General features: G+C 48.1%; 1 protein-coding gene across 1 annotated transcript; it reads left to right on the plus strand.

Annotated features, from left to right (window-relative positions):
* The first annotated feature begins 2,779 nt into the window (after window positions 1-2,779).
* Window positions 2,780-18,495, plus strand: DNAJB12 (DnaJ (Hsp40) homolog, subfamily B, member 12). Its single transcript, XM_009325786.1, has 8 exons — window positions 2,780-3,315; window positions 4,787-4,932; window positions 8,073-8,258; window positions 10,282-10,361; window positions 11,521-11,630; window positions 14,776-14,948; window positions 15,993-16,144; window positions 17,538-18,495. The coding sequence occupies exons 1-7, from the start codon at window positions 3,227-3,229 to the stop codon at window positions 16,112-16,114; spliced, it is 906 nt and encodes a 301-aa protein (XP_009324061.1). The 5' UTR covers window positions 2,780-3,226; the 3' UTR covers window positions 16,115-16,144; window positions 17,538-18,495.
* The last annotated feature ends 1,983 nt before the right edge of the window (window positions 18,496-20,478 follow it).

The raw sequence follows: 20,478 nt of genomic DNA on the forward strand, positions 1-20,478 counted from the left end.
GGCCCGGGGCTTGGCAGCAGAACCCCCTCGCTCAGCCCCCCAGCCCGGGGAGCGGCGGTTTGCCGGCGGGCAGACAGACGGACCTTGTGTGAGCTTACGTGCTCCAGCGCCCTGTTTTCCCCGGCTAGTCCGCCCGGCGGGTGTTGCTCCTCGTTTCGTACGCCCCCATTGATTACCACAGCACAGCTGCTGCGGGTCGCTTCAGCAGGCGTAAAAAATCATCAACCCTTCTGCCGGGTTTATGGGTTTTGAGGAACGATCTCGTTTCCTGGAAGCTTTATGGCGTACGTAATTAATGTGGCACAAAAGCAACTGGGAATTGGTTTGTAGAAGCAGCCAAACACAATTCTTTCTCCGTGTGTTCTTAACGTTGCGGAAATTTATGCAAAGGGCTGTAGATTTTTTTTTTTTTTTCCTTTTTTACTTTGACAGACCTTATCTGAGTTTTGATTCTTTGGCTGTGTTCTGCAGCTTGTCTGTCCTGCGGACAGCCCAGGGCTTCCTGTAATCCTCTCGCTGATTGCACAAGGCCTCTTCCTCAAACGCAGTGTATCAGCCTGTCGTACGCGTGATGTGGTTTCCTTTCCCATTCAGAGTTTATACTTTTGCGAAATTACTGGGTAGGAAAAGTGACTTTTGGAGGAAAAAGCATGGCATAGCACACAGAAAGACCCACCCTGGCAAGGACTGCTCTTCCTGAGGAGCTCTGCTAGGGCATGCACCAGAAAAGCAGATCTGGACGACAGCGAGCACCGGTTTGCAATGTAAAGCAGTCACGTTTTGCCCTAGTCCCGTGGCCTGGGACAGCCAGAATAAAAGGTGGGATATGTAGTGTTAGAGAACTGGAGCACAGGGGAGGAAAGGAAAGCCAAGGAAAGGCGGGCAGCAGGGCAGGTTAATGTTAGTGTGCTGATTTGTGGCCAGGCCCAACCAAGCTGCTGGTACAAGTTTCACATCTGAGCTGCCGTCCAAGGACCCGTTGCTTGATGTCGTGCCGGTTGCTCACCCGTGCTCTTTGGGTCTGTAGTTGCAAAATGTTGCCAAAGATCCCACAGTTACACAGTGGTCGTTGAGTCTTCAGGTAGTTTGTGTGCCCCTGGGAAATCTCTTCTCTTTCTCATGAGTTACGCTGGGTTTGACAACGATCGGCAACGTGGACCTTGTGCAGCCGGCGCTTCAAACTCTGACCCTGGCTGTGTCCTACAGGAGTCGTCACAGGATCAGCAAAGGGTTTTGCAAGGGGATTTCAGCAAAAATCTTCTCCTACGTAAACACAGCCAGGCATGCTGGTATAGACAAAGTCCCACTGGTCGCCTTTAAGCGGGAGTTTTGGAAAAATTATCAGTTGAACAAATGTTGGCTAATAGGTGAGGAAGAGTGATCCATAGCACACGCTTGGTGAGGAGCTGAGTTGGCAGAACTGAAAACTAATTCAGCAGTCTCTGCTTCAGTAGTTCATGAATTTGCGCTGTGCTGTGGCTGCACGGAGGACCAGTGTGGCTTTGGGATGCACTGGGACTGCAGAGCAAAACAGGACTGAGCCGTGGCCAAACGTGGACTTCTGTGGTTCGTTTTGGGAACTACGCTACCAAAAATCTCTTGGCTGTAGGGAACGAAGCCCAAAACAGCAAGAGTGGGGTTGGTGGAGGGACAGCCTTGCGAGACAAAGTTTAAAAGTGCCTGGGTGAGGGAAGGATTTATTTTTCTGAAAGCTGAAATCCGTGAAGCCCCCGAGCTCAAAAGCTCATCTAGTCAGTTACTGCTCGTTAGCCTGCTGTCATTTTTATCCTTTGTCCTGTAACAATTGCCTGTATTGGCTGTTGGATTACCGAGCGGTTTTTTCTCGCCCCTACAAGCTCTGTGGGGCAGATAGGATATCTTGGCTCGTCTCTTGGCCTGCAAATGTTGTTTGCGCTTGCATAAAGAACGTGATACCCCTGTAGTGCAAGGTCTGTAATGTGCAATCTGCAGGAGGAGATGAAACGTCCTTCTCGGTTCTAGGCCCTGGATAAAGGACTGCAAGCTCGTCAAATTACTGACGCCTTTGTAAATAACGTTGTCTGGTTTTAATCATTTAATAAAATGTGCCTATTCTCTTTAATGGGGATGCAATATATAAACTTTAGAAACTACAGGCGTGAAGAGATCGGTCTGATATTTGGTTAAAAAAAGACAAAAATAGTTTAAAAAGATGGCGCTATCCAGCTGCCAGGGAAATGCATGATGGAAAGATACTTCTGTGCTTGGAGGAGTCTCGGTTGGTTTCACAGTGTTGTCACCTGTGCTGTTACGCCAGGCCTGAATGTTTGACCCCTCTTGGCTGAAAAGGACAGAGGAGCCTTTGTCTGAGTGTCAGAGTGTCTCAGCCTTGCAAGGAGGAGGCGATAGTCCGCAGCAGTTTACCCAATACACATGTGCACCCCACTTAAGAAAAGGGAAACCATGTTTGTGCAATTCATATTCGGTAATTGAGAGAGAAGATGGTTTTCACAGCTTCCTCTACACACATCAAATACGTAGGTAAGGCAGCGCAAGAGAACAAAGCACGCTTCTGACTCATGTGTTACGGGTCCTACTGTGCTGCCAGCAATCAGTGCCGCAGCTCTCTGTCCCCGAAAGGGGACCGTCCCTGTGTCCCCATGTGACTGGCATCCCATGGTATTATTTTCTAAGCTCTCTAAAGAAATAGCATTATCCCATAATTTACCCAGCGCAGTAGACTCTCAAAAGCAGGAGATAAAGAAGAATAATATGCTTTATAATATGCTAGAGAACAAACATGGAAATGCTTCGCTGTTAAGGAGAGATGTGGGAAAAAAAGGAGAGGAGAAGAATGCGCTGCTTTGGTCATCCACTGTGGCTCCCGGACTGTCCGGCTGGGAAGGTCTGGGATTTTGGCGGAGGTTGCGTGCATTGGGAGAACTAGGCAATATCTACAGCTGTAGCCCTCACATCTGGGCAAGAAGCAGCAGGAGCTCAAGGGTTGGGTGAAAAGGTGAGGGTCCTTCTGACGAAGGGTGGGGGATCTTAGAGCAGTGGCAGAGATGAAGAGAGGTCTCTTTATGGGAGAGTGGGAAGGGCAGGTTGAGCTTGGCGGTCTCTTCTTTTTTTTTTTTCTTTTCATCTTTTTCTCATTTCAGTTCTGCTTGAATCACTCAACAAGAATGAGCAATCAGCCAATGGCCAGTCCCAATCCAGGGAGTCCACAAATCCTCAGTTCAAGAAAATGAGTGGAGACTTCCCATCGGCCAACGGAGAGGCTGGGGGGGAGGCCCCCAAGGGCTACACTCAGGACCAGGTGGATGCAGTGAAGAGGTGTGTGTGCAGCTCTCCATGGCTTCAGCTTGCAGTTTGAGTTTATCATGCAATACCAGTCTGTTTTTCACAATGTTTTAAAGATGTAATGGTGGAACATGAAGGAGGAAGGCAGAAAGAGTAGGTAGAGTTGGACAACAGCTCATGTTCTGTGCCATGTGAGGAGATCTGGTCAGCTTTGAACCATATCGAGTGGTTTTTAATTCACTAGGTGTTTAAAAAGGTATCTAGGAGGATAGCTACAGCAGCCCTGGGAGGCAGCTGGGTTGGGCCTACGAGGGATGAGATTTGTCCCCCAAAGGCATGTATGAGGGCTAGAACTGTAGGCATGTAGGCCTTTTCCAGGCTGAGGTCCAAAGAGGCATTTTGGATGCATTCATCTCATGGACTTAACATTAATGTTTGCTTTAGCGTTATTCAATAATACTGTGAAAAATCCCGTGTGGTCCTAAGATCCTGTAGGTGGAAGTCATGGCTCATAGCTTGCAGTAGACAGCCCTCCTGCTCTAAGCTTTGCTCTAGTAGCAAGTGACAGGGCATATCCTTTTTCCTCTCTCCTGATGATATTCTGCTCATGGTCTCTCTTAGAGCCCAATAAAGTAGAAATCCACCACAGGACGCTTCACTCTGTTAGCACAATACACTTCTAAAGCTTCTGCTGGAAAGTCCCAGGACATGTTTATCTAGTCACCTGTTTTCCCAACCCTGTTTCAAGCTGTTCTTTATTCCTTTCTGCCATTTGCAAATACTGGAAGTTCTGAACTGCAGGCACAGCCACTTGGTAGACTTTATTTAAGGTTATGGGCATGGTCTGAATTGCGCAAGAGCTGCTCTGGCTAATGGACTTACGGAGACGCTTGTTACGTCACCCATTTCTCCAGAAACCCAGCCTGCTGTATTCTGTCTCATCGAAGTCATGTGAGAAGGAGGAACCATCGCTGGGCTGCGAGTGTGCCCAGAACGAGCTGGGCTGCTCATACAGGCTTGGGCAGCTCCCTCTTTCTTCCTCTAGAATTCAGCTGATGTTATTTTTAAGTCTGTGAATTGACTGAATCTGAGGAAGTGGGGGGGGGGAAGCCAACAGCCCAGCTATCCTTCAGATCCCGGCCTGCTGTTTCTAGTCCCTCCCAAAGAGCCTCCAAAACACGAGCATGATGAATCTGAAGCTTATTTGCCAATCACATTCTTCAGCGGTTGATATCATTGCCTGAGGAGAGGCCCTTCTACCTCTACTGGCTTGACTTGCTCTGTGAGAGTGTTTGTGTGCTAGTAATGCAGGCACAGCGGGAATGAGTCTGTGAAAAAAAATGGGTCACCCTCTGAGGAATTAGAGCTGAGTAAACCAGAGTTCACTGAACAACATTGATCGAAACTGTGATGCGTGAGATGTTGCAGAGTTGACATATTCAATGCAAAGTGGTTTTCACAGCTGAAACTAACTGTCCATATTTTCTCCCCTCTCTGCTGGCAGGGTAAAGCAATGCAAAGATTACTACGAAATTCTGGGAGTAAACAGAGAAGCTTCTGATGAGGACCTGAAAAAGGCTTACCGGAAACTTGCACTGAAATTTCACCCAGATAAGAACCACGCACCAGGGGCTACAGAGGCATTTAAAGGTAAAGAACATTTCCAACTTTGTGATTTGCCCTCAACTATCAGGCGATGGTGCTGAGTTGGGCTAGCAAGGACTCTTAAACAACCTCACGAGTCAGGTAGAGTGAAATAAAGCTCTTCTTAGTAAAGTTGTATCTCTTCTTCTGAGCTTTGTATTATGAACAAGGTATACTCTAAGCTTAAAATAATAAACACAGGTTGGCATGGATAGGCTTCACCTCTGGTAGTCGGACAAGGAGAAGCCTTCCTTCCCTTTCTCCTAGCAGCCCTCCCTGTGTGTTGCTCCAGCCTCCTGCCACGCCACTCAGGAGGAAATTGGGATGTTAACCGTCCTTTTTTTCGGAGAGATGCAGGAGCATTCACCTAGCAGGGGGAAGCTCCAAGTCCTGCAGCCATCCAGCACAGGGCAGGTGCTGGGGTGCACCCCTGTCTACTGACAAATCCAGTAGAAACCCAGTAAGTTGTGCAGCACCAGAGGCAGCCCTTGGGTTCACGAATCCCTTGGGAGAAATGTTGCTGGGCAGGCCCGATTGCAGGAAACTCAGTCTTCTTCAGAACTGGTATTTAGACTCTTCCACTCATTCAGCATTTCAGGCAGCCAGTAAGCCTTCAGGTTTCTAAGCAAGCACTCGGCACCTGACGGTTGCGAAAGGCTGCGGATGGAATTGGTGGATAGAAACCGCAGGTGAAAATTTCTAGGGTGAAACTGCCCCAGCCATACGGCTGAGCCCAGCCAGAATGCAAAAAAGGTCACCAGGAGCTTCAGTTCTGCTGTAAAGAGCCCGATTCTCAGGGCCTCTCTGCAAATGCAGCAGGGATGTTTCCTGGGTAATAAGATACCTTAAAACTGGAGTAATTTTCCAAGGGAAATGCTATTGCTTGGAAGATATAACCCCATTTTCCTTTGCAAGCTGTGAAAGCTTGATTGTTATCAAGCTAAATGGAGAACTTCTTGGTGCCACTTGTACAGCACTGATTTTGCAGTGTTAAGCCATTTAAATACTGTGGTCTGATTCCGGCCATCTTGGGAGTGAAATGCATGAGACTTCTGCTGGAGCAGGGAGCAAGGCTAGCCTGGTGTGAGTGTATTGATACAGTATTCAGGTAAGCTTCTAGTAGACATGAATTCAGCAGTAAAAGTCTTATGTAAGGTTTGTTCAAGTCTTCTAAGACTTAAATCCATAACTGATAAGTGTGTTGCTGTTAGCAAATAATGAGCTGACCCCCAGCTACTTGGGAGAGCCTGTTTTAGTATGGGGGCCAGATTAAAGAGTGAGCATCTGCAGACATCTATCTACACTGCATGTGCAGTAAGCTGCTGTTCGATAGTTTATCCTTCAGTCCTTGCTAAGTGGCGAAAGGCAGGTTTCTTCACCTGTAATCTTAAATAATGATATTTGCCAAAGGCTTTGACAAGAGTTACATGCCAGAAGTCGTGCGTTAAGCAAGGTGCCCTTTATCCTCCACTGCAGAGCTATCTGCTCTCAGATTATCTCCCCTCCAAGCCTTGCCTCGTTGGCTCTCCCTCCCGTCCTTCAGCCCCCGAGCTGAGCTCTTAGTTTGCAGGGCTCGCTGAAGTCCAGCTGTTTGGTTCCAGAGGGTGAAGGGGGAAATGTGCACTGCTATGAGGGTTTTAGTTAATTTTTTCTTACATTGATGTATTAGTTGAAGTCTTGGCATTCATCTTCCCAGTGACAGCTGATAAAGCGTTACATCTTGTCCTGAGACCTTGTTTCAGTCCATAGTTGCAGTTGGCTGCAGTCTGTCTTGCAGCAGATTTGCATCACTGCCTTTGGCTGATATTAGAAAAAGAGTTGAACCTGGCTACTTTGAGCTAAAATCCTGATTTGGAATAAGGTGTTTCTTGGGCTTTGTCAGCAGAAAGTCAGACAGCGAACAGAACCCTGAACTGCTCCATTTTCGTTGCTTAACCGCACAGTTTGAAAGAACAAGCTAATATGCTGAGAGTTAGTCCTTGTTGTCTGGCTTCCTTGCCTGGTTGTAGAAATGTTTGATCTGTGTGCACTAATTATAACTAAGAAGGAGAACAAGTGTGTTGACATTACATCCTCCATGCTCCAAATCTCTAGCCCAAGAAGAAACCGTACACCTCGATCTGACTACCGGGAAAATATTGAATCTTGGAGTTAATCTCCTCCAAAGGGCATGTATCTCCCTTTTCTATCACTTCTGCCTCTGCCTTTTATACACCAGGCAACTACTGCCATGAACATTTTTGCCTCTTTGCGACACAGGGAGGAGAGAGGATAGGCTCTGCAGTCATGTAGGGAGGCTCTTGGGTAGGTTGGCACAGAGGGGAAGTGGTAAGCTGGAACGTGTCGAGAGAGGAGTACAGAAATAGGAGGGTGGCAGGCAGGCGTTCTGGTAGAAAGGCTCAAACATGCTGAGAGTGGAAGGAGAGTGACCTGGGGAAGTGGCGGGGGTTTAGTTCCAGTACATTTCCACCGTCACAGGCATTGGTTAACAGTCCTTGTAATTATGCACCTTACTCCTGGCATCTGGAAATTTTGAAGTCCATAGCTGACAGACACAAATTATAGCCAACATTTCCTTACTAGCTTTTATGGGAGGTTTTAAAGTCTCTTTCAGTGATCTTCCGTATTTAAATTCTTTGCAGTTCTGGTTTTAGGCTATGACATTGAATTCCCTTAATGCCACTTTTGAATAAAATTTGTCAGCTAAAATTGTATTTTCCTATACAGTTGCTTACGGCTGAAGGATTTGGGCATTAGTTGTTCAAAAGAAATAACAAGTTTCATTAAGTGAAACGTGTAGCTGCTCTACTACCAGTATTGCCTTCGCAATTCATAGTTTCATTCATTTGAGAGGGTTTCTCTAGGGACGTACACCAAATTCATACCAGTCATATCATAACTTCTTCATTTGAATTAATTAAGGCCTTTTTCATCGAGTCTCTTGGTGTGGTTTCCTTCTGTCTGTGTTCGCTAGAGAAGCGTGCCAGGTACTAGTGCTGCACCGCTGAACTAGCCTGTTGAAAAGACGTGGGTAGTTGAGAATCTCATTTGTGTAATGAGAAAGGCAAGTCCTGGCAGTTTGCAGGGCTAAATGTTTTATCTGTAGAAGAAAGAAGCTAATTGCTTCCTTATTGTCAATATTTCAGCCATTGGTAATGCGTATGCAGTGTTGAGCAACCCAGAGAAGAGGAAGCAATATGACCAGTTTGGAGATGAGAAACTCAACCCTGCTCGGCACGGACACAGTCACTCGGACTTCCACCGCGGGTTTGAGGCAGACATCTCCCCCGAGGACCTCTTCAACATGTTTTTTGGTGGTGGTTTTCCTTCTAGTAAGCACGTTAAACCTTAATCTCTTGAATGGGATCCGATCCTTTTGACAGAGCAACAATGCAGTAGTGATTTATTTGGCCATGCAAGGATTGCTGAGTTTGATGAGAGGGAGTTCTCCTTCACACATGACCTAAACACCTAGAGTTCTCTAAATTGTTCAGATGGGTACTTGGAGAACTCGGCATCCAGCAGGTAATACCATCAGAGCTGGACTTCTTCCCAACTTCAGGTATTTGTTTGCATGCTGGCAACATTAGCTGTTATTAGGTTGGGTTGAATGTTAGAACAAAAAATGACTTGTTTTAAGGCTAGTTGTAAAAATAATCCTGTTTTGAAGAAGGTTTTTCTGCCTGGTGGTTTTAGAAGTTAAATCTTCTCATCAGAACAAACTATGGTAATGCCTGGGCCTTGTTCTTGATCTGTATCTGCTCGGCCATGCAGCTGAAGCAGTTTCTCTGAGATCAGTGTCCACTTCCTTCTTTCCACTGTGTCCCATAAAAAAGAGAAAAGTGTTATTTCTAGAGCATAATTTAAACCTCTTGAATTGAAAATTAAATCTGTATCCTGTCTGTCCACAGTGCTGATCATGGTTTGGGTAGCAGGAAAGAACCAAGTAACTGTTCCTTCACTTGATCAGTTCGGATCAAAAAACCACAGATTTAATATAAGGTTAAGCGTATGTTAGAAGACTCCCTTGTATTTGCTCTAGTCATATTTGACCGGCAGTCGGGGCAGTGGTTATTTGACCTTTGTGGACCAACTTGGAAAAATAAGTATTTTTGTTTTAACTGAGAAGATTTCCTCTGGTAGCTCTTTTCCTATCCAGTATGTAAGAATTAACACACTAACATCAAGTACTTGCAAAGGCATCTTGAAGCCTTTTGCAGCATTCATGTTCTGCCTGTCAGAGAGGTGAAGCTACTCCAGTAAAAACAGCAGCTTGCTATTTTAGCTCAGTTTTTTTTTTCCTTTCCTCACTGTCCCAAGAGAATTCAGGACTGCTTTCTCAGCCGGTCTCCCTTTTCAGCTGTAGTTTTGACATTTAAAACAAGACATGGAAGAGCTCTGTTTTTAGGTGGAAAAACTACCAAAATTTTCTTTTTGTTACTGGTTTTAATCTAAAGTAAATTCACTTAGAAGCGAGGAGGCCTGTACAAGATATTCTTTCTACATAGCTGACCCTGCTTTGAGCAGGAGGTTGGACCTCCTGAGGCCACTTCCAACCTGAATTTTCATGTGATCCTACAAAATCCTATAGATGGATCTCTGTGCCCACCACCAGTTTGCCTTCAGACATATCTGCTCAGTACACCTTAGGAATACTCCTTTTTCAGCTGTGGCTTATAGAGTTCAATTTGTAAGTGTTGGCTTCAGGTGATGAATAGAAGTTTTTTGTATGAATTCTTCTATCAGTCTCCTGTGGAGTCCCATATCCACTTCACCCTAAAGCTACAGCCATTTCTGTCAAGACAGCATGATGGAGTGGCTTGAGTCAGGGGCTTCGGCCGTGTGGCCTGCTGACCAAAACCATGGACTTGCACCTTGTGCACTGGGACATATGCAGGGATCTCAGGAATAGCCCAAGTCTGTCAAATCACCATTTCACTGAGACATCCCGGCTCCAGCCTGGAAGCAGCCCTGCCGGACAGATGTGCTGTCCTTCTTCCAGCTCTGAACTGGCTGGCATGCTGCTGGCTACATGAAGTAGGCTGAACTGAGAGCAGTGGTAATGGCAGACCAGATCTAAGTGTGAGCACAGCGTGGATTCTTTTACAATCTCTATGTCCTTATATCTTTGCTGAATGTGGCCCGAACCAAAGAAACAGATCAAGCCCATTCTGACAATGTTCAAAGTTAAAATTCCTGAATTTACTGTTGTCAGCACCCAGTCTACTTTTTCCTACTGTGTTTTTATTGGTGAGGCTGACATGGAACACGGCCACCTTTCGTGGTTCCTTCCTGGCCAGCCAGCACCGTCTTACTTACTCTGACTTTTGTTTAACAGTTTTCTTTTGCCTATAGGTAATGTTCACGTATACAGCAATGGCAGGATGCGATATACCTACCATCAGAGGCAGGACAGACGAGAACATCAGGGTGACGTAAGTGGAGAACAGGCAGGGGGCTGGGAGTCTAAAGGTTTTTCTGATACATGAATTTTGCGAGCTAGTTGGTGTGGCTGTCTTGTGAAACAGTCCTGCTTGTTTCCACCCCCCTGAACAGAAAGCTGGGGTCGTGGGAAGTGAGCTGCCTTCAGAATTTACACCAACTTGCAGTTTAATTTACTGGTGGTTGTTCTCCCAGGACTCTCATAGCTGTCATCCAGCAGGGAAAACGCTGGCGTGTCTTGAAACAGTGCCACCTTGAAATAAGATTGCACCAGTAAAGTGTACCTGTCTTTACCACAGAATAAGCATTTCCTTTCTGATTTAATTCTGTAATTTCAAAAGGTAAATCCACTTTTTAGATAATATGGATACTCGTGCCTCCTCCCAGCATGAACTCATTCTCCCTTTTATTCCAGTGTTGAAGATGGGGTGTTTCTAATCTGTGATGCTTAATTAACCAAGGAAGACACTTTATAGCATGAGCTATTTTTACGTTTTCCCATCACAGAAGATCTAAGTACATCTCCAGCACTCCAAGCCCTCTGGTCTAGAGAAGTGAGAATGAGGGACTTACTATTTAAGAGACCAGGGTTATGTATTGAAGATTACTATTTTCTGGGGATAGCCAATTATATTTTTTTTAAACAACCAAGAACACCTTCCTGAATATTTTTTCTCAAGCTTAAAGGGGAAAGTGTACTCTGCTGGAACTGGAGGGAGCTCAGGAGGTGAGGTAGAGGGGGAATTACTTTCATCTGACACTGAAGAGGGGAGAAGGCTCTCCATAAAACCAGTTCTGCTCCCTAGCACAAGCAGGACAGAAACCACATATGCTCTAGGAAAAACAAAATATGGGCATGAGGCTTTTGAAATTCGCTCACAAGGTTCCCCCTGCCAGTCCCCTCTGCCCTTTGTCACATCCAGAGAAGGGGCAGTGGGTTTGGACCTTTGGAGTCACGCTGCCCTTTCTGGAGGGGAACTGTGGGCTGCTGGGTTCCCACTGGTTATTTTGAGGTGCCTCCTAAGCCGAATGCCTGCAAAAAGCAGGAGAATCGAGGTTGTGTTAGGGCTGGGAGGGAGGGAGAGCGATGCCATGGGATCCTTGTGTACAAGTGTATGGGTGGCACTCCACTGTGTGTTTCTGTTCCTTCAGGGTGGCCTTGGGTTGTTTGTCCAGCTGATGCCTATCCTCATCCTGATCATTGTGTCTGCTCTCAGCCAGATGATGGTCTCCAGCCCACCCTACAGTTTGAGCCAGAGGCCGTTAGTACCTGTTACTCTAAAACTTATCCAGCTGGGGAGGGGGTTGGGTTCTGGAGGGCAGGGTGGTGTGACAGGGTAGGGATCTAGGCTCTCTGTTTTTTCTGTCTTTTTTTTTCTTTTCCTTTATCTCATCACACCGTTGCTCTTGCTGCCAGATGTGTCACACATCAGTGAAGGCCTCCTGGGTCTCAAACAGGTCTTGAGATGGAAGGTGTGGGGAAGGTTGGAGGGTGCTTACTTGCCTAGGGGAGGATGTTCTTTGACAGGGACCTTCTGCAGCCCATACCCACAGCTGGGTGTGTCTGTCCTAGAAAGGGACAGACGAAATGACTTTGAGAGGCTGTGGCCCAGCACCGAGATCCCTTATGCAGGATGAATTGAGATGTAGAGTTAAATTGGGGTGTGAAAAACAAAAGCCAGATCTGTTCTTCATGAAAGCCTCAGTTTATACCAAGTACAAAGCAATAGAGGAAGAGAAGAAGGAATAGAAGACACTCCTGTAAAGACACTCCCAGAGAAATCTCCTATTTTTGAACTCTAATCTTGCCATGAAATAGCTATGGCCAGACATTTCCTATGCGAAAGTGAAGCTGTTTCATTCTAGATCCTGTGGAAATGCCCCAGTCTGCTCACTTGGCCGACAAATGAAATGAGTATTCTTACTCACTTTGCAGTGCCAACAAAGAATGGGAAAACAGGCTTGATTTCTGGCTGCTTGCATCATTCTTGACAAAAGCTTAATGCATTTTCAGTGGAAGTTCCTTATATGTATTTAAAGAGGGTAGGCTTGGTTACAGCCAGTGGGCCCTGTTTAGTTTCACAGGTGACAACATTTGCCATTGATGATGTTAAATTCTATAAAACCCAGCTTAGCTTTCAGGTCCAAGGTAAAGACTGACATTAGTGCTTGGAACCGAAAGATGGAGCGGTTTTGAAGAGAGGGCACAGTTAAGGGTTATTCTGAGAGGCTAAAGAGTATTGAGATGTGATTTCTGCTGTTGATATTAGGACTATAAAATTAAGCATTATATATGTATGCCAGTTTGTTCTATAGTGGTGAAGAGGCGGTTTATGGGGTGAGAAGACGTTCAGTGGATGGCAGCTTTTAAGTGGGCTGGGGTTTGCTTCCAGCCTTGTCAGCTGTCAGAGGAAAGCCATCCCTGAGCCCCAGGTGTTTCTCTGCTGCTCGGTTTCCCATTCCCTGTGCTGTCCCTGTCTCTGCGTGCTCAGGTAGCAGCAAGCAAACGGATTTCCAAGTTTGGATTTGGACAAGAGCAGCAAATGAGCTGATCCAGTCCTCTGTCATCCTTCCTGAGTGACCAAGGCACTTCAAATGGAATTAGCTCGCTCGCAAAAGGCATGCTGTGCCGGCAGGCGGTGCTGCTCGCTTGCTCGCTCGCGCAGGCAGCCAGGCCCCTTTTGCTGCCTGATGTAAAGGGAAATGCTGTGCTTGACTGTCGTTTGGCAGAAAGCTGGAGCTCGCCGCACTGAACTCAGTGAGCAGGAGGCGAGAAGCTTTTGGACCTGGTGAGGTTTTAATGGCACACGGAGATTTTAATGCCACTTCTTGATAGTGAAGCTGTCACTGAGAAAGGCAGAGTCCTAAAGAACCATTTGTCACTCTGTTGCCGTTGCAAATGTCTTCCAAAAACTAGCTTTCTGCTGAAAGACCTGTCTAGTTGTGGGACTGTCTGTGCCACCCTGCTCTTCAATAACACCTCATCAAATTTGCTTGACTTAATTGCATGTCTGACTTGGGGTGGCAGGTTTCTTGTGCCAGGTACTGCCCTTATTTTCATGCTTTACACTGAAGGATGCTTGAGTGGATGCTGCTGACGCTCTGCGAGCTTAAATACTCCTCCTTTGAGGGCACACTTTGTAGCCTCCGTAATTCATCTTTATACAGAAGAGGAATATGAACTTTGGGAGAGCTTAGGGCTCTGTCTTGACAGGTAAAATAGTGAGCTGAGCTTCTTGCAGACTGCATCTCTGCCAGCAGGCACTGCCGGAGATGCGTTAGCCTTTGTCTCGAAAAATGCCAAGAGAGCTCTTTGGTCATGTTCAGTCTGTCCGATTGCCCACCACTCGTCCCTGAGTGCTGGACCTTGATGAAACGTGCAGGAGTCTTTGAGTCACTCCTGTAAACCCTGATATCAGACTGAAGGGCGAGCCGGATGAGTTAATGTTTATACCTGGCTTAAGAATCAGGCTCGCTTTTAATGCAGCAGCCAGCTGGTATTTATTATGGGAAACTTTGGGCACGTCTCCAGATGGAGCTGTTCCTGATGAATCCAGCATTTGGGCACAGGTCCTGTGTTACAGCTTGCAAACACGCCCTAGTGAGTATCTCTAGGTTTGCTGGAGCGTTGGGGAAAATAAGTACAGGGCTCTGTCTGAAATGCAAATCCACAGGGGTAGAGTAAGAAGAGGTTTCCTTCTAGAAAGTGCTTTCTGTACTGGTCGGTGCAGACTCGAGTGCTGAGCGGGTCTAATTTTGTTCTTGCAGCAACAGTGTTCGTTGCAGCATGTGATGTGGTAGAGGAAGCTGACGTTCGTGGGATTAGCAGATATCTTAGCAGAGGGGACTGGGTTTGACCGATGGGCAGCCTTGCTGAGCGAGGGGGCGTTGCTGGGGAGCTGTGACAGCCAGCCCCTGCTCTGCCCTCACCTCGGTGCTGCCGTGCTCCTCTGCACAGGCACCGTTCTGCCTCGCTGGCTGCTCTCACCCTGCACCACACAAGCATCAACCTCCAAGCTTTGTAACCATCCTTGAGGCTCACTGCCAAAAACAGATGATGGTGTCGTCAGCAAGGAAATTGCAGAGAGATTTAATTAGTGCTGAAAATTCTAATGAACACTTTATTTTAAGTGGGTTTAGGCCTTGGGCAATCTGCCTCAGAGTTATGTCTGTATTCAGAGCTCTGCCCACCTAGCTAGAGGCCTGGCAGGTTTTCTCTCCCTGTGTTGGTGTTCCATTTCCACCAGAAATGCTTCTCCTTTCCAAACCTTCAAGTCTGTGGACACATAGGAGTATGTTTTCAGCGGTTTGGTATTGTGGCATGTTGTGCATTATAAAGAGCTGGGAGCTTTTTGCTCTGCCCTTGAAGCGTGTCCTACACTGTTCTGACTCTTCTCCCTGAAATAGGTCTGTGGGTCACATACACAGGAGAGTGACAGAGCACTTGAAAGTCGTCTACTACGTATCCGAGAACTTTGCAGATGAATACACGGGCACGAACCTGAAAAATGTTGAAAGGAGTGTGGAGGACGACTATATTGCAAACCTTCGAAATAACTGCTGGAAAGAGAAGCAGCAGAGTGAGTAGTGTGGGGTCAGGAGCAGAGGGTCTTGGCTGCTGCATGAGGTCGGCTTCGGAAAGGTCTTTTACTGGGGACTGAGTTATGCTAAAGTTATACTTTAACATGGTGTGAGCACATTTCATGTGTTGTTGGCTTTTTTTTTCTGTCTATGACTTCGTGACAAATCCGGTATGTGGGGTTTTTTGTTTTGTTTTGTTTTTTAATGCTGCTGTAGAACTGGTCAGACAGGAGTTGTGCTCCGGAGGTTCCCTGCCATGTCAGTAGGGTATCTCTGATTTCCAGTGGAGGGGGAAGGTTGCAGCCATCTCATTTTCAGGAGGCCCCTGATAGCTCTGCGTAATATTTTAGTTGTTCGAGGACCATGTCTGAAAATCTGCTGCCCATGGTGTCCTCCATCCTGCATCCCATCCCTGCTCAGAAGGCTTTGGTGGCAGCACTGACATGGCCTTGCATGCTGCTGAAGGCACGCAAGGGTTAGGAGGGACGGCTACCCAGCCAGACAGCGTGAGAGATCATCTGGCCGTCTAGCCAGGCAGCAGAGTGTGGCGAGGGCAGCAAACTGTTTGCCCCGTCCCAGGGGCGACCTGACTTCTCTGCCCGCCCGTTCCCAGCAGGTGATGATCACAGCTCCCGGAGCAGTGGCCGGGGTAGGATTTGAGTGCCTGGGACGCAGGAGGGGCTGTTAGAGCCCCCAGTGGTGCCAGATGAGGCCGATGCACCGAGCTCTGAACCTCTACGTTTCTTCTTCCCCGTGCTGCTGGGGTAACCTTTGTGTAGGCTGCCTCATGTGCCTCCTGGGACTAGGGGCAGGTCCTGTCAGGTTCCTAAGGCTTTCCCTGGGATGGATGAGCTGTCAGCAGATGTTACGCCCATCCTGTCCTAAAGGGCACGGGGCATTTCCTCAGCCTCATCCTGTGCTTCAGCTAGCCTTGAAGAACTTGAGGTGCCTCCTCTTCCCAGCAGAGCCTGTGGTGGGATGTGGCCTGGCGGGTGGGTCTCCTTCCACATCGCGTTCGTAACGCTGGGCTTTTCCCGTTGCAGAGGAAGGCTTGTTGTACCGGGCACGCTACTTCGGAGACTCGGATCTGTACCAGCGAGCACAGAAGATGGGCACTCCCAGCTGTAGCAGACTGTCAGATGTTCAAGCCTCTCTGCACGGATAGTCACCGCCTGCCCGCTCAGCAGAGGTCTAAGTACGAGCTGGTGATGCTTCCCCTAGCAGCGGAGCAGGGCATGATAGTGCTTTTCGTACTTACTTAAATCTCTGTTTGAGATGCATATCTTCACGAGTCTCCTCTGGATGCACACACGTCACGGGGGGAAGCACCCCCCTCCGTCAAGCATACACTCGTTAATTGGGAAATTGATTTTGTTTAGTTTGCATGTCGGCACCCTCAGCTCTCTCCAAGCTCCCTGTTTTCTCTGGCACTGTCGGTGTTGGGTCTCTAGGAACACAGCAAAAGCCCCGGGCGCGTTGGCGACTCAGCTGAGGTCTTGTCAACTCCGCATTCGATACAGCAGCTGTGCGCGCCTCGGCTGGTTGGAAGTTTTTTACCGGCCGTGGAAGCCAGCCGCCATGTTTTAATGAACCTTTGTTTGGTTGCTTTATTGTCTGTTTTACTGAAAAAGCTGTTATCCCCTGGCACTTGAAGCAGTATGATGACGGGGAACGGACTCCTACCAAACAGATGTTCCTTGCCCCCCATTGCCTTCCCATGACACTCAAGGAGAACAAAGCAAATGGCCAGAGTTCACAGCGGGCTGTAGGAGTAACTTACTGCGTCAAACTGGGAATCAAAGTAAAAACAGCTGAGGGGGAGTCTGGAAGACTGGGGGTTGGAGAGCGTGAATTAAGGCGAGCCCAGGTAGCACGCGTGAGACCGGCTGTGCTGGGTCACGGGAGAACTGCACAAAAATAATGAAAAAAATTGTCATGGAGTTCAGAGTCCTTTTTCTGCTTAATTATCTGGGCTGATTTCACCCACCAGATACTGCTGGAATGGCTGTAAAACATACAGGTCCCTCCTACCGCAAAATTATTTGAAAACAGGGTTTCTATAGAAAATAAATCGGAGGTGAAGCTTGCACCAAGTGTTAGTTGTACGGACACCATTTAGGCTTGCAAAGACTTCTTGGGGACGTTGGACATCTAGCTGCTTGATTTGTAGACACAAGTAAGGAGGCTTAGGAGGGGAGGTTTTGTTTGTTTTTTATTTTCCTTGGCAAAGGGAGCACGTCTGAAAGATTGGCCTTTAAAGCAAATCCTCTGGGTCGCATTCGGCCTTTTTTTTGGGTGTATCCTGTTTTTGGAACCATTCTTATCTCGATACACCCGCTGTCTTGTTTTGATAACTGCGCCTCTTCTTTCACGATAGACCGGCATTAATTACCTGCTTTGCTTTAATTCCCTCTCTGTACCCGTGGTCTGAAAAGAGAGCTGCTCCTAGGCAGAGGGCCCGCTGCGGATTGAAATAGTGCAACTGAAAAAGCTGCTGCCTGTAACTGGGGGGGGAGGCGGAGGAAGGGGGGTGGTACGGTGACGTGCGATTGTCCGGAGACTGACACCCCTACCGCTTTTGTTCCCAGACTCTTGGAATGCCTGAAGACTTTTGGTGAAGTGCACTGAGCCGAGGTGACAGACTTGATATTTAAAAGAATCAAACCTTATCTTAAAAATGGAATTGGAGAATTAGCAACGCACAACTGCCCTCTTTCTTCTCTCTGCCTGTCTCCGCCGTTCGACCTACGTCTCAGGCAGCGATTAGGACAGGAAATCAAGCTGCCCGTCTTCCTCCTTCCCCTCCGACACTGCTAGCGTGCGACAGTCTCGTTGCTCCTGGGATCCCACAACCCCGAGAACAAACGCGTAGAGTGTAAAATAACACTAACTGCAGAAGCCATGAAGCAAAAGGAGACCCTTCGCGACTGCGCTGGTCACTGCCGACGGAGAGAGAAATTTGACAATTTGGTGATAAAAGAAAACTTTAGATTAAAGAGAAGAAAATATAATCTATTTAGAATTAATTTATAGCTGTATATATATTGTACTTTTAAACTATGCAGGGGTTGGATGATTAAATTATTTTGTTTTCTGCCTGGTTTGGTAAACAGGGAAGCGGGAAGTCTCTTCCCAGGGTGTCTCGCTCTGCAGCGCTTTCCTGCCTGACACACTAAAACAAGAATCACTTCGCAGTTACTGTATTTTGCTTTCTGGAGGACTGCGGCCTTCTGCGGCTTAGGATGTCGATACCTGCCTTTCGGGTTTTAATAAAAGAAATTCCAAATCTGCAGGGGGTAACAAAAGAAATCGGGGAGACTGTCCAGATTTGTGGTGTGGTTTTGCAGTGTTGGCAGAAGCTGCAGCGGGTCAGCTGAGCCCCGGCGTCGCACTCGGTGACGGGAAGGATTGTCCTGGATGGTTTTTGCTCATCAGTTGTTGGGTTTATTTGTGCACTTAACTTCTTTTTTTGCAGAGTCTGCTTTTATTTTGCCTCGTAATCAGCGTGCGGCATTCGTTCTGTAAAGAGGGCTTTCCATGAGCCGTCTCCCTTTGTTGGGTTTTTTTTTGTGTGTCCAACACTTGGGGTTCCTCGCCCACCAGCACTCCCGTTTGCAACGTGGCCACGGCCTTGACGCCCTCTCTCTAACGTTTCCTAGAGAAGACCTGTGAAATACTGCTAATTCGTAAGAAACGGAGCTTTCTATTGCTTCTGTTGAAAGAAGTTTTGCCGGGGGAGATTGGAGGGTGCGCCTGATCTCTCCTCGGACCCCTCCTGAGCTCTGCAGCGCGTCTCACTCGATCACTGTCGGGCGGGACCAGCGTTAGGGCGGCGGGAGGGCACTCGAGGTTAGGAGACATCTCCTCAAAGCAAAACTGGCACAAGCGGAGCTACCTCCCATGGAATAAACTGGATATTTTTTTTTTTTGGGTACTCGCAGTTCATTTTTGTCTAAAGACATTTCCAGTAATAACCGTCCCCTGACACCCTCGGGGGAATGAAAAGCGCGGTGATAAAAAGGCTCCCAGGTGGGGTGGCAGGGGCTGGAAGGGGTGAGAGGTAAGGTGGTTTTATTTCTTTGTTGTTAGGAATCCATGTGCTCTGTCTTCAGCTATTTATTTATTTCGCAAAATATCAGCCCTCCCATTAACTGCAAGCATTGTTATCCCACAGCCACCACAACCTGGACCTGATTTTAAGGTGGTTTTTTTTAATGATTCCTCTACCTTTGGAAGGAATTGGGTGGAAGTATGGCACTTGGAAACAGCTCTTAATAGAGGCACAGGCTAGCCAGCATGAAGAGATCACGGGGAGGGGGTTAAACGAAAACCGTGTTTGCAGAAGGTGCTGAGTGTCTTGCACAACGGCAAGCCCAGAGCCTGCCCGCCAAAACCTTTTGATTTTTTTTTTCCCCACAAGTAGATCTCCATGGATAATAATGAGCGAGAAGGCGTAGATCCTAACGGATGGTCACAGAGGCTGTATCTCTCGATTTAGAATTAATTATACAATTGTACATCTATAAATAAATGTTTATAACGTGAAAGGCTCCAGCTGTGTTGGTGTCCTGCGGATCCTTGCCCCAGCCAGCTCCGGTTTTACAGCTCCTTCATGCCGCCTTCATCACATCTGCACAAGCGCTCGGCAAATGAAATTCGGCGTCTTTGCCGTCCCGGCAAGCCCCAGCGGCTGAGAGCTCCAGCGCTGCGGGAGGCTGCGAGGGCCTCCCCAGCATGGGAGAGGGAAGGGCAGGGAGAAGACGGAGAGGAGGTGGTGCCCCCCGAGTTAGCCATGGCTCCCGGCAAGGTGACGGCAAACGCTCAGCAGGACACCTTTGCTTCAAACTGGTTCCACTGGGATGCTCCCAGCAGGGTGCCTTGTGCCAGGGGGACCGCGCCTTCCTCCCCTCTCAGTGAAGCGCCGCCGTGAGCTGGATCCCCTGCATCCTCTGGCCGAGCTCTTTTGGGGGACGCTTTATTCTCATCCCAGAATGCCACCATCCTGGCAGCATCGTCCTGGCGTTTTGAGGTGCCCTGTGGATGGGTCCTCATCTGGGGAGGGCAGCGGGCAGGAAGGCTGGGGCTGCCTTTGTCCTGGGTGGAAATGCTGGCTTGGACGTGCTTCCTGATGGCGGCAGCTTGGAAACTGCTGGCTGCTGGCCCAAAACCCTCGGAGTCAGATTTGGGGTCCGCACTCCCAAATGGGTCTCTTTTTCCCACATCCCCCCTTCCCAGGGCACTAAAAGGCTTTTCCCGCAGCACCTGGGGCAGGCTTGACCCTGTCGGCACTCCCCTCCTCCTCCTCCTCCTCCCCAGCCCCACACACCAAAGGGCTGGAAGTTTTTTGGGTTGGTTCCCCCCCCTTTACCTTTTTTCCCCTTTCTCTCGGAGGCCAGGGGTCACACCACTTCCATTTCCCCTCAGCGCCGCATTCCCGGCAGCGGCGGTGAGTCAGCCCCGCCGGTCTCTCGCAAGGCCTGCGCCAGCACACTGGCTGGGGGGGGGCGGGCTGCGCCACGACCCGCCCCC

This window comes from Pygoscelis adeliae, unplaced genomic scaffold (genome assembly GCF_000699105.1).
Source record: "Pygoscelis adeliae isolate BGI_AS28 unplaced genomic scaffold, ASM69910v1 Scaffold4, whole genome shotgun sequence".
Taxonomy (NCBI): domain Eukaryota; kingdom Metazoa; phylum Chordata; class Aves; order Sphenisciformes; family Spheniscidae; genus Pygoscelis; species Pygoscelis adeliae.